The sequence below is a fragment of the Calidris pugnax genome, unplaced genomic scaffold, assembly GCF_001431845.1.
Source record: "Calidris pugnax isolate Ruff unplaced genomic scaffold, ASM143184v1 scaffold44, whole genome shotgun sequence".
NCBI classification, from domain to species: domain Eukaryota; kingdom Metazoa; phylum Chordata; class Aves; order Charadriiformes; family Scolopacidae; genus Calidris; species Calidris pugnax.
Genome location: NW_015094506.1, coordinates 4,877,671 through 4,893,352, shown reverse-complemented (window position 1 = coordinate 4,893,352; position 15,682 = coordinate 4,877,671). Strand labels below are relative to the sequence as shown.

The 15,682-nt window shown below is 40.0% G+C and overlaps 1 protein-coding gene across 1 annotated transcript in view; it reads left to right on the top strand.

Annotated features, from left to right (window-relative positions):
* MKL1 (megakaryoblastic leukemia (translocation) 1) overlaps nt 1–15,682 on the top strand; it is a 117,475-nt gene that overhangs the window by 18,573 nt on the left and 83,220 nt on the right. Inside the window, exon 3 of the mRNA XM_014963286.1 lies at nt 8,485–8,548. Coding sequence (XP_014818772.1) covers nt 8,485–8,548 — 64 coding nt within the window. The remainder of the gene's footprint in view (nt 1–8,484; nt 8,549–15,682) is intronic.

Here is a 15,682-nt window from a genome sequence, read left to right as displayed (position 1 = left end):
CCACCCCCCTCCGAAGCCCCCCGCGCCTGTTTCCCCTCGGCCCCTGGCTCGCTTAACCCCCCCTCCGGCCTCTTCCCTGCCTTCTCCCGCTGAGAGGGGCTTGGCGCACCCTTTCCCCTCTCTTGTCCCGAGCCTCTCGCGTTCGGCCGGTCTGAGGCGGGGTTGGTGGGGTTTTTTTTGTGTTTTGTTCTCAGTGCTCTCTTTCCGATTTTACAGGCCTGGTAGTGGCGAGGGTTGTTTGCAAGGGTTTGTGCAGCAGCAATGTCCTGCCGTCCCCGCTGCTCCCTGCACACGCTCGATTGTATTAAGCGTGGTTAATTTTCCCCCACTGAAAAGATGCTTGTCCACGCTATGGCTGGATGTATCTTTCAGGTAACATCCATGTGTCCCAGGTGTCTTGTCTGGTGGAGACTAGATCTCCCTCTCTGTGACTGTAAAACCTTGTATCAAAGAGAACTGTAATTTCACATATCCCCCGATTAAGGATGAAAACTCTGGCCATTTTCCTTGTGTGTAAGGGGAAACACCTTCCTGAGACCTTTATGATCTGCATCTGTGTACCCTTACACTGCATCATGCACACCGTGTGGTAACATGGTTCTGTGTGGTTCTGTTTTACAAGATGAACCTTGAGTGGGTTGAATAAGGGTTTTCAGGTTGGCTGCTGCTTATAGCACTTCCTTTCTTGCATCACGTTCGTTTGTCTGCCATGAAACTGCATCTTCGTCTACCATCGATAGAAAATACATTTCGGAGGCATTAAAAATCTTTCTGGTTAGGCCTGTAGCTTCTTTGCTGGATTGTGGAAACCAAAAAGTGCTTTTTATTTCTTGGTAGAATTTGAAGACAGCTCTGACTATTTGGAAAATATACAATGTAGCTGTTCTGGGCTGAATGTGTCTATCCCAACATTTCCAGTGTGGGCACTGAAACAATTCAGTATGCAATTCTGTCTTTATTTTAAATTTGCATTTGAACATCAGGGCTAGTTAACCAAGGCATAACTGACTTACTGAAAGCGTGTTTTCTAGCTGTGTGTTGATTTTACTTTCAGGTAAATATACAAACAAACTTTCAGCACTGATTTCAAAGTATATCCTGCTGCTTGCACAAAACACATCAGTAGGCTTTTGTAAAGACGCTGTTAAAATCCATATTGTAGAAGTGCTACAAGTGTAATGCTTTCAGGTCTTCATAGGTATTGCCAAAAATACTTCAATTATTTGTGAATATGAAATGAGAGGGACACCCATTTGTTCCCGTTTGCTGCAGTGATTAAATGAGTGAGCTAATGGTTGTGATTAAATAGAATCTAATAATAGATTTTAAAATAAGTGTATGATCTGAAGCTGACTGTGAGCTCCTTTTCTGTTCTTGAAGTTCGTGCTTTCTGTTGAAAGGAAAAATAGACTCAGGGCTGAAAGCCAACGCCATAAGCTTTTCACAAGTAGGCAAATTTGCCCTTCCTAATTACCAGATATTAACTTACTGAGCCCTTTACAGTCCTTCCTCAGTTATAATTTAGATTCTAAATGTGATTTCAGAAAAAGAACAAAATTGCTAGTTATAGCTTCTTGGGCATCATATTGTTCCGTACAAAATGTAAGTAGTGCTGTGTTTGCTGGTTCCAACATTTGCAGAAGCAGCTTTAATTTCTATTTAATTAAGGCAATCCACTCTAAAGTTATGTGGGAGAAGACCCCCAAATCTTCAGGCAACAAGCCCTATTTTGACATAGGGCTAAGAGAATATGGTGTGTTTCCAAAAGCAGTCTTTTGAATATGAATATGAAATAATAGAAAACTCTTGGCTTTGGGGAGGAGTGCTTGCTTGTGAGTGTCTCTGGCTCCTGCTGGCAAGGTAAAGGAGCAGCATTTTTCACAGACCTTTTAATCCTTTAACCTCCAAGTAAAATGTACATTCAGGCAATCAGAATACCCCTTAACTTAATAATAATAATAATAATAATAATAATAAAAAGCCCTACTGGATTTCCTTTACTGTTGAGCCATGATTACATTATTGGGTGGTATTTGGTGGGGGGAAAGGGCAGCTGCACTAGATATAAAAAAGGATCAGAACAAAAAAGATTTGGATAGTAGAACAAAAAGCAGATACATTCCTAGGATGTGTCAAAACATTATCACAAGATTGTTACACTAATTTGAAATGTGCAAAGTGTCTCCATATATGCTTTTTACCTCAAAAGCACAATTTATAGCAATTCCAAGAGTCTTCCGTCTTTACTTTCTGTAATCAGCTGTCCTTCCTGTGTTGTAGATGATATAATTGGACTATCTCAATGTCTGTTTACTTACTGATAACTCAGTATTATGATTAAGATCTCTTTTGAAGAGTACAGTTGACTTCTTCCGTGTAAAAAGACGTAACAATTCGTAAGTTTTATTACACAATGCTTTTCCTTTAAAGAATATTTGATTTAAATCAACTGTATCCTGAGGGTCAATGTCTTTTCCTGAGAAACTGTTGAAGAGGAAGCAGAAAAAGCAACTGTTCAGCGGTCTGAAACCGTCAAACACCTACTCTGGGAAAGCCAAATCTAATTATTTCCTGCTGGACACATTGCTGAACTAAGACTTAAAACAGAGGATGTGGTTACACAGACGTTTCTTTTAGTTTTGGGGCTGTCTTAAACAGCTCATATTCCTATCTGCCTTTTTTTTTCTTTCTGTCTTTCTGTCTTTCTGTCTTTCTGTCTTTCTGTCTTTCTGTCTTTCTGTCTTTCTCCCCGCCATGTGCTGTCACCTCAGTAGTGATGGTATGTCTGTGGGGCTGCATGCTGAGCCAGGTTAGAGACCTGATTTTTAATCTGCACATGTTCTATTTTCTGCCCCTCAGCCCCCAAAATAAAAGGAGGGGGAGGGCCGAAGGAATGCGTAGCTAGGTGGAGGGGAGGGAGCGCAGAAGCGGATTAGTAAGAGCTGCAGCTAAAGGGAACGTTTTTGGAACCATAGTTTAAAACTGTTCCTATGATGATTCTTTTATGTGTGTGTCAAATAGATGAAATGGCTGAGTTTGTGTGAGCTCAGAAACTCATTCCTTTGTCAAATACTCTGATCAGTCCTTCAGGGACATAATGCATGTGGTTAATGTGTATATTTTACCTTACCTCCTTTGAGTGCTTTATGGAGTGCAAACACTGTTAAGTGGCTTCTTCAAGGGAGATGAATGGCATTGGGGTGAGGACAGTTTACATTACGAGGCGTAGGTATGCCATAGTGGTCAGTCAATGCCTGGAGATTTTTAAATGCAGGCTGTCCTTGTGGAGGGCAAATGGTGCATGCAGCTTATACAGGAATCTGCCATCAGTCTGATATTATGTTTTCAGATGTTAAGAAACAATGCTGGTAACAGCAGCTCACTTTTTTTGATGCTTTTCCATTTTTGATATGAGACACTTATTTTCCAGAGAGATAAATTTGAGAGTTTGTCACTGAGTAAGGTACTTATCTGTTTGAATTAGATTGGTTTATATTTCAGAAATTGAAGTAACGAATCTAGTTTGTACAGCATTCCTTTCCCTATCCCTCCCCCATTTTCTTGTGTGTGTGCAGCATCATTATTCTTGTGTGGAGAAATATTTTGGATTTAGGCACACAGCCATACTGATAACATCTCTGTAAGAAGGTGAAATTTAACACACAGTCACAAGTCTTTTTAAATCTTGAAAGCTGAAGGCTGAGCTTTTAATTGGGGATTTTCTTTTGTTACCTTAACCTCATGCCATCCATCTGCTTTTGCTCTCCTACCACAAACCAGCATGTTGACTACTTCTACTTATCCTTCTTAATTAACTTGTGCTCCCTATTTCAGCTTGTGTTGGCCTTGCTAATCTAGTAAAGCAGGGTTTTTGCGGAGCAGACCGGTAACATGGTAACTGCTGCTGCATGTGCCAGGATGTTATTTGTTAACAGCTGATCGTTGGGGGATGCCTCTGTGGAAGTTCCTAATTCACTGATATAAAATTTTTCCCCTGAACATCGTCAGGAGCTGTTGCTGCTGTTTTCTCTGCTTGCCATGGGTGCATTTTGAAGTGTGTATGTACCATAATGCAAGAGCCTCTGGCATAAAGCAATGCAGAAAATTCCCTATTTTGCCATCTCCAGCAAGGCAAATAAATGCACTGACTACACATCTTCAGAGCACCTTCATGTTAGGGGAACGGGAGACTGAAATTATATGTCTAGTTTTGTGAAATTAATTATGTTTTGGGGCAGGTGTCTGCATCACACATTATTTCAACCTCAAATTAATGCTTCCTGTCACACAGGGCAATTGTGACAAGTTCTAGCCACGCTAGGAAGGGGGTGTGTATGTACTTCGGCTCCTTGAGTTCGAACCCTTTCCGTGGTTTAGTAGAGACACTGAGGATATGTCTTCACTGCACAATTGATCCATATGGTCGACACCCTGTTTAGGCTTACTCAAATGAGATCATCCTTTGCACGCAGCCATACCCATGTTATGATGAACTCATTCTTGCTGCAACTGTTTATATGTGGCAAGGTACAGCTCTGAGCAAAGATGGGACAGGATTCACTTTCTGTCAATTACAGGGAAACTTTTCCTCCTTCAGGGAGAAACTTTCAGAAAAGCATTGAAAGATTCTACTTGGATGATTGATTTATTTAAAAAATAATATTTTTGTCCCCTCTTCTGATTTTTATAGCAATATAACAAGTTTCCCAGCAGAATCTGATTATAGTCTGTAATGTAACTTAATTTCTGTTCCATTGGGTAAGATGGATCCAAACCTGGGAGAGAGGTTTCTCTGAGTGACTGGTAAGGCCAAGTTAATGTTAGGCCTAATATAACTGTACCTCTAATTTTGCTCCCACATGTCCTGTCACGCATGCTTTACACCAACAGATTGCCTGGAGTCTGAATCTTTTCAAAGCCTCCATCTGAGAGGCAGTATGGCTGTTAGGAAGATGGGATGTGAATTCTGCATTGCCATGTTCATAACAGGCTTGCGAATCGTATCGGTGAATTTCTGTGTTGTTCAGATGTGCTCAAACTCCAAGTCACCAGCGAAGGCAATAAGCCATTGTAATCACTGGAATAGCAGCCATTTGGCTTGAACATGTAAACACTGACATATAAACATTTCCATTGGATGGAGAAGTTTATCAGCAAGATGAGACTTCTGCATTTCTTAGAGATGACACTATTTTTTCTTCCGACAATCTAGGACAGTACAGTTTTGCCTGCATTGACTATATAGTGAGAGGAAAAAGGAGAGTTGGAGGAATGTTTTGACTGTTCTATAAGCAAAGAATAACAAAAGCAGTTCAACTGGGGAATTTTGCCAGAAAATGTTTCGGTTATCGGATTAATCTTTGCTCACTTGCTGCAATATAGAAGGAGCAGTAAAGAGCTCGTCTTTCATTACAGTTGTAAGGCTGTTCTAAATTTTTGTGAAGTCTGACTTGTTATTTTGAAGGTGGGGTGTGTCAGTGTTTTCTATTGTTCCATCCTCAAGTAGGATTGAAATTCCAGGGGGTGACTGGATAAGGATAATGATAGAAATACACTATACCTGCAGTATCTCTTAGCTTAATGTCACATGCATTAGAAAAAAAGTCAATGACTGTCCATCCCATTGCAAGCCAGCTTATCTCCTACTTGGGGTTCAGATGACTAAGCAGTAAATTGCAAGATGCAATACTTTTACCACCTGCTAAAACTGAGCAGGAACTTCCTTGACAAGTAGGACTGAAAGTTTTAAAGTTGGCCTTCTATTGGCCTGACCATTTGGAATATGCTGTCCTGGAGAATGAGTTGTGTGTGGGAGAACAAGGATCTCTGGATACCTGAGAAGGCTAGTGCAAGTGCTGGAAACTCAGGAGAGGTAAATAAACCGAGACAATGAAGTTATTGAAATAGTTTGTCCTGTTTTCTGAGCGTGTGTTAGCGTGTACACATACACACACACACATGTTCTTTTCTGAAAGGTAACGCTAAGTTTTTGCAAAGATGCCAAAAATCATTGAGTGTACATGTGTATTAATGTAAGGTCTTCTGTATTGTGTCAGGTGAGATGTCTATCCAGCCTGGTGTCTTGTGTTGGCAAGTTTCTAGTAATGAGTGCCTTGGAAAGGATGTAGAACTGGGGGTGTATAGAGAGATTCTTTCCCCTTCTGCCTCAACCTGCCCTAACCCCAGCTGGGGATGGCTTGGTGTATTCTTCAGACCTGAAATATTCAGCAATCTCAAGTTTTCCATAGAAAAACATGCTGAAGAAAATGCAAAGATGTTCTGACTGGTTACAGGGTCCCACTTCTGTAAAAGACTATTAGAGGTCCTGTTCCAGCTGGTAGGACAGGCTCACCAAGAAAAGGCTCAGTGGTGGACCTATCTTGACTTACATGAGATTCAGGAGAACATGTATCTTAAGTGCTGGAAATAAAATGCAGCAATAAAAGTCCAGCTTTATCATTGCTGTTGCAATCTTAAATTGGAGGAGAATATCCAGTGAACCAAGATTACTGGAAATTAGGGCCTGGCCAGCAGAAATCTTCACATGAAACACGTCTCTAACTTCACACTTTTATGCACTCAAGTAAAGATTTAATATATGGATAAATTTCACGCTTATAATTTGTGATTTAAAAAACAACATCGATAACAAGCATTCCATACCTAAATTTTGATGTTATGTACTTAATGCTGTCAGAAGAATGTTTCGGAAAAATTGTTTTATCAGATTATATAATAAAGCACTTTGTTCATCTGATTGGGATATAAAATGCCTAACAGTGGTCAATTGTTTACTGTTTTTGTGGAAGACTTCCCTTGACTTCTTGAGGCCTTTTTATTGCCTTTTAAGAATTCTAGGATCCGCAATTCTGTAAAAAACTATATTATAAATATATACTTTGTTTTGTAGCCTTGTGTCATTATCATATTTTAATTATGGTTGTATCAGTTTGGCTGCTTTATTAAAGAAAATATAATTGTTACAGGTTCTCACATTTAATTAAGTGGTTGTAAGTAATTCTAAATATTGACTCGATGACAAATACTGTAAGAGGTGAGAGAATGACTTCTTGATTCTGTGGTAAAGCCATGATTTGTGTGTGCTGACACATTTTAATCAAAGAAAAATTGAAACATTTCCTGAAAGGGATTGTAAGGGAAGTTTCTAAAGTAGTAGTGTACTTACTGTTTTGGGTTTTTTTTGTATTTATATCAGTATTGTAAATCCCTTCTCCTGTAAATCATTAATTAGAGGAGAGTTGACCAAGTAGATGTGCAATTCATTACCTGTAGCTGCTTCTAAGCAGCTTCCTTCTTTCATTTGTTGGGGATCAGAGAACTCTTTCAAATTTCGCAATAACCATGCTAATTATCCAAGTGTCTAGGCTAGCTGTAGTAATTCTTTCTTCAGAAAAGACTAATCAGTCTAACTGGTCTTATTCCTTCTGATGTTAAAGCAGTAGACAGATTTTTTTAATTTTTTTTTTCCCTCACTCCAGGTATGTTAATGCTTGTGTCCTAAGTCTGTCCAGTCTGAAGTTTGTAAACTTCAGGGAGGTGCTTGGGTTTCTTTTATTTTCTCTTGTTAACAGAATATCATGGCATCTCAGCTGCAGTTCTGTGCTTCTGGTGTCTAGTAAGCCCTAAAGTCTGTAAATCTTTGAGGAAGAAATGGAATGGAAACTTTGTGTTAAAAACTTAATATGATGATTGGTAATTTTTTTTTTCTTAAGGTGGCTAAGGAGGTAGGAGTGAAAGTATGGCAGCTACAAATCAACTTCTGACCCTTTTTATTGCTGTTTGAGACAATGGTCTTCCAGAGCCTCCAAAGTAATTATTTTCTAGTCAAGTACCGCTGTGTATGCGTGTTAAAACTGTATTGCCAGAGAAAAGTAGTCTGTTACTTTAGCACATTTATGAGTTTTTAAGGTGTGCAGATTGGTTTCCTCCCTCCCATGCCCCTTTCCCCAGTGAGATTCCTATTGCAGTCTTGACAAATCTCTGAAATGTACTTTTTTACTTTTCATTTTTTTTGTTTGGGTGGATAACATGGTGTAATAAACGAGTCATAATAGTCTCCAACTTCTACTATCCAATGTTTAAGAATGACTACAGTACAAGGACGGGAAGATTGAGTGTATTGTTTGGTGAATATTCTGGCTTAGTACATCTCAAACAATGCATTCTTCAGAACTGACAAACTGATAGTCCTAAAGTAAAAGTTCTGCTCTGCAAGTAGTGTGAGTATATGTACACAAGTGTGGCAGTCTCTGTAGTATTTCAGTCCAACTTCTGTTGTGTATGACAAATGAATTAAAGATTATATGAAAATAGAGTCCTAGATAAATGATTTTGCTCCTTACTCTTAAAGGAGAAAATGGACAGGCTCTGGTTGGTTTTTTGTTTGTTTGGTTGGTGGGTTTTTTGGCTTTTTTTTTTTTTTTTTAAGATCTCTGAGTATTTGTGTCGTGTTTTCCGTTTCAGTGACTGGAAAGAGAGCTGCTGGCATGGAAGTGAGCTGGGTTTGCCGGTGGGAGCTGTGAGTAAGGTAAGTATTGTGTTCTCTTTAGTGTGTCTTTAGCCTGGACCTTTTGTCCTTATGTGCTGAACTGAGCATTGCTTGTGGTCACTTAACACAAGGGATAGTAGCGTGTTAGAGATGGAATATTTTGAATTTGTGCTAGCATCAGGTGTGACAGCTGTCCAGCAAGTATTTTATAGTGTAAGAGTATAAATGGTACACTTGTGCCCTTTTCACTGCTGCCTAGCAATTAGTCAGCTTGGTCACAAGTTAACTGGTACTGCATTGCAAACTTTTTTCAGTGTTACTGATACTTGGGTCCTAGACTGATTTATTCAAGTATATAAAGTCAGACAATCTGTAAGTAAAACTGTAATGTCTGCAAAACTGTAACTGAGCTTACCATGATAGAATAGCATTCATTAAATTTAGACGCACCTCTTGAGTACTTACTACTACTTTTCAATAAATTGGTTAGCTTAGTCAAGACAGTAGTGTAGATATACGCTTCCCTAAGAATCACTGAAGAAAATTCTTACCTATTTTTCAGTAATGGGGAAATCCAAGGGTGGAAAGTCAGCTCTTATAGGGGAAAAGCAGAACAGAAGATCTGATCTGGTAACTGTCTCAGTTGCTGGACTTTCCACTTAAATGAATGTCATGCTGGGTAGCCGCATTAGGAGATGCTAATAAATTCAAAGAAATTTGGATTCCACATCCAGTGCCCATTGATGGGGGGGAAGAGGCAAAGTAATTTCAGATTGCTTTAATTTCTGCAGACAGTTTCATACTGTCATGACTGAAAAATGTGACTGGGGTCAGAAAACTTGCCAGCTCTGCTTCAGGCTTTGGTTTCACACTGTACCTAACGTGAGGTAGCTGAAAGCCGTCACTTTTCAGTGGGCTCTGCTCCTCTGTTTGGGGTTGTTGGTGTTTTTTTGGGTTTTTTTTCGGATGAGATCTAATGAACGTGTGGTTGCAGGGTTCAGATTGCTAGCACAATGGGAAAACAAGCATGTTTCAAGGTGTAGCTTTCCATTGGAACAGCAAGCTCAATTGACTTGCTCTGTGGCTGCAGAGCCACCAGATTTGAAGAAGGTGAGAATTTCACATGGAGATGAGGGGATACAATATGTTCCTATGCTCTTGGTCACAGCCCGTGATCAGACTGAATTAGATAAAATATAAAACTGCTTCCTCAGACACACAAGAAAGTTCCCAAAAACCCTTGCCATAAACTCCTTAAGATTCTTAAATTCTGCAGTTTTGCCTGCTGCTTTCTGCTAACTTGAATGCTTGTGCCAGGGGCTGAACTGAAAGAAATCTAAGTACTTTGCATTTGTTTTATTTCCTTTTTGTCCTTTTAAAAATTTATTTTCTTTTATTTTAGTCTAGATTGGTTACCTGAGCTATCTTTCCTTCCTTGCCCAAGTCACCACTTTGTTATGCCCAAGGGTCATCAAATCTTGTGCATTTGAAAACATACTGGGTTTTGTGAGGTCTTATTTCCACTCTCCTCTGGTCCAATGAATTTCTTGTCCCAATCTGCCCTAAATCCACATTCAACATACTCTCTCAGCCCCTCAGTTTTCCTGCTCTGAATTTCCAAGTCAAAGCTCACATCTGGCTGCAGATTGTCAGCATTCCCTTTTCTAGTTTGCTGCAGCCTCCCTGCGTCCATCGGTTGTTGGCATCCGTTGCCACATGCCTTTGCTGCTGGCTGAATCTGTTGCTTCATCTGCTTGCCCCTGTTGGGTGGGGAGGAATGCTTTGCCTCCGCCATGAAGGAAATTTTAAAAAATGCATCAGACAGCAATGGCAAGGAAGTCAGTTAGAAGGTGGTGGAAAACAGGCAGTCTTCTTCTAAACACACTGTAGTTCGTCATGCATTTCTTTGGCACCAGTGCAGGCTTAAACAGCTTGCTCCGTTTCGCGGCTCCCTCTGTTTTGCTGGCATCGCTGTTTGTGTGGCCATGGTGAGCCACTCGGGGGAACAGATCCTCCTGGAAAGAAGTGGTTTTTTTCTAGATTATTTTTCATCTGGTCCAGTACATGTTGTCTCTGTAAGATTTATGCTGGTTTCACAATGAGGAAGGTATGAGAGTGGGAATGTGTAGCAGACTGCTTAAGTTGGCACCGCTGCTAGATGTTTAAGTGTGCTCTTTGACATTACAGTTAATTTGGACTTTCAGTGAGCTGCTGTTGCAAAGGCTGGTCAAACCTCTATGCAGCTGTGCACTTTTGCTGCTTCTTTTGCATCAGAGCTAGTGACTGTGCAGCCACAGGGCACGTCCAGCTAGCTGACTGATCCTGTATGAAATGGTTTCTAATCTTTTGCAGAGTTAATCGTCTGCTGGTTCAGCTGACCTGAGTCACCCCATGGGTGCACACTTCATTAGATCAGACGAAAGGGAAGCAGCAGGAACCAATAGCGTGGCAGCAGAAGGCTGGATTCCTCTTTTAATAGTGACATTGAGCTATATTATGACAAGGGCCTAAAATATACAAGTGTACCCCTTGACACGAGATCTGAATGTTGCACCTTTTTTTTTTTTCCTCTTTTGTTCTTTGGACTTCTTTATTTCTTCAGTAGCTATTAATCTTTAGTCTCACAAACTAGGTGATTATCATACCTCTCAGTGTGTTGAATTAAAGTTATGCCCATAAACTGCTTCAGTGTTCTGAGGCTCAACGTCCTCTGAAATTAGAAGGAGGACTGCCTCATTCATGCTCTGAACTTAAATAAGAACTTCAGAAATTGGATGGGGAGTTCATTCTTTTTGAGTGAGGATTGTTTATTATAAATATCATTGTGATTCTCAAAACTAGTTTTGGTATTATCAGTTCTTCTGTGTACCCAGAGTTCCCTGAGCTTGAAAGCCATAAAGTTCTTCCAAATACATATCGAACCATGAAAAGTATTTCTTAAAAACCATCTGGAATGCCAAAATACATTTCTCAGCCTGATATTTGTGGTTTTAAGAAATGAATGTTTGATGATGATTTTTTCAAGACCTCTTAAAGACTTTCTATCACTGCTGGACTGAGTGAAACAAATGCTAGCGTCTTATGAAGGAAATACTTAAGGCTTGAAAAATAGGGTTCTTGATGAGTGGTTGTTAAAATCATGTGTGAGGCTGTGTTTGTCTACAGCAGAAATTATGCAGTTGATCGCTTTGCACTAGATGTGTTCTTTGCATCTTTTCTCCCTCAAGTTCTAACATCTCTATACAGCTGCTCATGCCTTTTGTCTGATAACATTTCTTGCCATAGCATGTTTTTTGACTCTTGTACTGATAGATTTGCTGGAGGCGGTAGTGGAGAGACTTCTGGTGATGATTCAGATGTCCTCTCTTACTGTAATGTTACTGGCACAGTATACATACAGATTCAGATTCTTTAGCTCAGAGAAAAAATTGTGCTCATCCATGTTTTACCAGCATCTTTGTTCACATGTGTTGCAATCTTTGCATTTTTTAATAGGGGCTTTGTAAGGTAGTGGCTTCTGAGGCTTGTGATCGTGGTAAGATGGATGGTTTACACCTTCAGGTCACTGGTTCTAATCCAGAAAAAAATTGGTTAAGTTTTAACTGCTTTTGCCTTTTTTTCTTCCCCGCTCCCCCCAGTGACTGTGAAAGTGAAGGAAATTGATAATCACTTCATTTTGCAGAAGACAAATGCACGTGAAATATGTGTGTTAAAATAAAATTCCATAACCTAAGAAGGTCACTTTTTAGTGGTCTGCATGGTTTGGTTTCTTAACTTAAGGTGGTTCTACAAAACAAGCTATTACGTTTCCAGGGTAGAGTCTTTGTGAGGCTTACATTGTTGCTGACTGTATTGTATATACTTTATTGACAGTGTCATCAGTTTAACTCTAAATTAACTGGAGAAGTAATTCTGCCGACAGTTGTGTGCCTGAGTGAAGCTGACTGACAGGAAACAAAGCATTTTTTTTTTTTAAATACAACAGTCTTCCTGTTGGTGACTCTTCTTTGATACCTAAAGATAAAAGCAGCATCTCTCTGATCATTACAGCTTCTCAAGCTAATGTGATGCTTTGGCTCCCATCTGCTGCAAACTTCACTTCTCCTGGGTTACTCTTTTGATTTGTGATGGCCTGGGGCATATGGTTGCCGTTGGGCATGCCATGGCATTCTCTTCCTCTCCTCTCACTCATTTCAAAGATTTGTCCACCTAAAGCCACTTTGCCCTGGCCTTCTCTTGGCTGGATCATCTCAGCTGGCATAATCAGCTGAAGGCTGCTCTTAAGTTTAAAATAAAAAAACCTGACTTCTCAAAATAGCCCGGCTGCACACACATGCTGTTGCTGTTAGGTGCGGGGGGTTGCTTAGCAATTCTTAAATTGGTAGGAAATTGCTATTACCCTGGAAACTCAGCCCCAAAATGCAAACAAGGGAAAACTGTTTATAGAGGTGTCTTTGCTTGCTTTGGGAATTGAGAGCTTTTTATTCTTCCCCCCTCCTCCCTGTACCTCTCTGATTTTTGCTTACTTATTTTTAAATTCCTTTTGTTTTATATGTATTGCTCTTGTTGTTAAGGTTTCACATTAGGGAAGGTGGTACTGTTCTTTGGTTCATTTAAATATTGACTGTCAAGGTCTTGATTATGCCACGAGTTGTATATTGCCAAAGTCAAGAGAAGTCTAATGCGTGAAGACCTAGTGCGTGTGTCCGTGTCCAATAGGAATGTTGGATAGATTAAACTATATAACAACACCTTAAGGAGACACTGCTATCAAAAGTAGCCACCCTGATTTCTTTTTTATTTCCTTGTGCCTCATTCTCTCTCATGCTAGCCCAAATTCTTGTGTGGCTGGGTGGCAAACCAGATTAGGAACTGATGCAGATAACTAGTAGTTTGTGTGCGTGTGGCCAGGTTAAATTCAACACAGGTTAGTTCCTTGATCTGGTTCAGCCTGTGCTGGCCCACAAGGAGGTGAGGAATGAGCAGGCTGGGCTGTTCCTTTTGTTGGCAATGCCAGTTTAGTGTCTAACCAGAGGATGTGGTCTTATGATACAGCTAAGTCGATCTAAGCTAGCTCTTGCCAAAAAGGGCGGTCTTGGATGCATGCCTTCCTTGCTTCCTTATGCCAACATTGGTGCTTGTCTGGCCTTATGATGGGGTGATTAATGGAGCTAAAATGGCAGGAAACTAATCTTAATCCCTTTTTCCCCCTCCCAGTTTTCTTTTCATTTAGTTCCATGAACTAGCTTACCTTGGCTCAGACAGGTTTCAGTACTGCATGGGTCTGCCTGCTTTGTTTTCCCTTCACCTCTTGGGTTTTAAGCCATCCTTCAGTGATTCTGGACAAGCAGCTTTACAAGACGTTTCTATAAGTAATTTTGTCATATGGTAAATGCAAAGTAGAATACTTTTTTCACCAAGGAATAAGCTAATCAGGTTTACTGTGTGTTTACTGTGATATGGTGTTAGGATGACAAGAGGATGCACCTATAAAGTTACCATGTAGAAGTCGCAGAGCAATTTAGTCTTTGTAGTTTGCAGGTTTGATAAAGATAATATTTTTCCAAAAACTTTTATTTGCTATATTTTTTTAATCTTATCAGTTGCACAAAATTGATTCTGCCATGTTTGTCTATCTGAAATGAAAGTTTCTTAGATGCCTCCAGAAGTCAGAAAGGGATGAAGATTATTTACATAGTAGTGTGTAATTAGTTAGAAGTAGTGTGTAATGTTTCTTTTGAGCAGCTCCATTTTGTCCCTAGTGCTGTGGTCCATGCTTGTATTGTTGAGGCAGTGGTTCTGTGCTTTATAGCAACATAATTTGAGCATTCCTGGCTCCTGAGAGCTCACTGTTGCCCCTGGATTATGGTAACACAGCTCTGTGTGTAGCTGGCAAGGGAGTAGGTCGAGGAATTGATTTTGCTGAATACCCAGAAAGAATGGCTGGTTTTCAACTAAACTGATTCTGCAGTTGGAGAAGGGGCAGTCTAGGGACAGAAACAAACAGCTGGACAGTGGAGGACTTGAGGGTTGCTTAAGCTGGTGTTGCTGCTGCAGAACATCTGTAGGATCATAGGCCCTCATGTCCCAGCAGCAGCTGGCCCCAAAGTAGAAAAATGCCATGACAGAAAGCTTTTGTCTGGTTAGGCAACAGATCCAAAGCCTTGAGGGCACTCACCCTGAAACCCTTGTTGAGGATAAGAAATACTTGCTCTTAAGACTGTCCATCAGCTTCTGGATGACTCACTTAAGGATCATGGTATGTCACATTTCTTTATGGGAAAGTTTCTAGTTTGTTCCAAAATAACAGGAAAACAAACATTTTAAAATTTTAATTAGGTTCTAAATATTAATGTTTGTAACTAACTGATTGATCATTCTACAATGACAGTTATAGAGTGGTATAACTGTCTGGGAAATCTAAAAACAGCCTCACTGTTGGTTACAGAACAGGATTCCATGTCTTTCACAGGACTTCCAAATAATGCAACATGGATGATTATAAATCCTCAAAGCATCTTCCAAATCCCTCTATGTCCTCATCAGACTTTTAATTGAAAACATTAAAATAACACTCACCCAATTATAGCTTTTACTGTAGTCTTGTGGACCGGATGCATTTTTTTATTACTTGTTTTTAAGTGAGGATATGTTGCATGTTAAGAATTGGCATCGCTCTGAAAAAAGTTCTTTTTCCCTTCGGTAGTGACTAGATGGTTGGGTATAAGCAAGTTCTCTCCCCTGTGCTGTGCTGGCACAAAGGTGATCTGAAAGGTCCCAACCTACAAAATTCTGTGATTCTAAGCAGTGGCTGCACAGCAAACTGCACCAGGGTCCTATTTAGCTGGAGTGTGAACCACAAGATTAGCTTTTATGTCTGGGTCAGTTTTCTCATTGGTTTATCATGTGTCACTGCAGATTCTTGTGCTGGCCTGAAATAGGAGGGGATGTGGAGGAAGGAGAAGGCAGGATTTCGTAGTGCATTTAATGGTTCATCCCAGTTTTGTTTTCATTTGAGCTGCAACCCTGCTTGGAGTAATAGAATTGTTGTCCAGGCTGTTTGAGATGCACAGTCACACTGATTTTTTTTTTTTTTTTTTTTGCTTTTAATCATTCTTTGGTAATGAGCATCTGTCTTACTAGAAATTCTTATTTGAGGCGTGTGGATTTTTC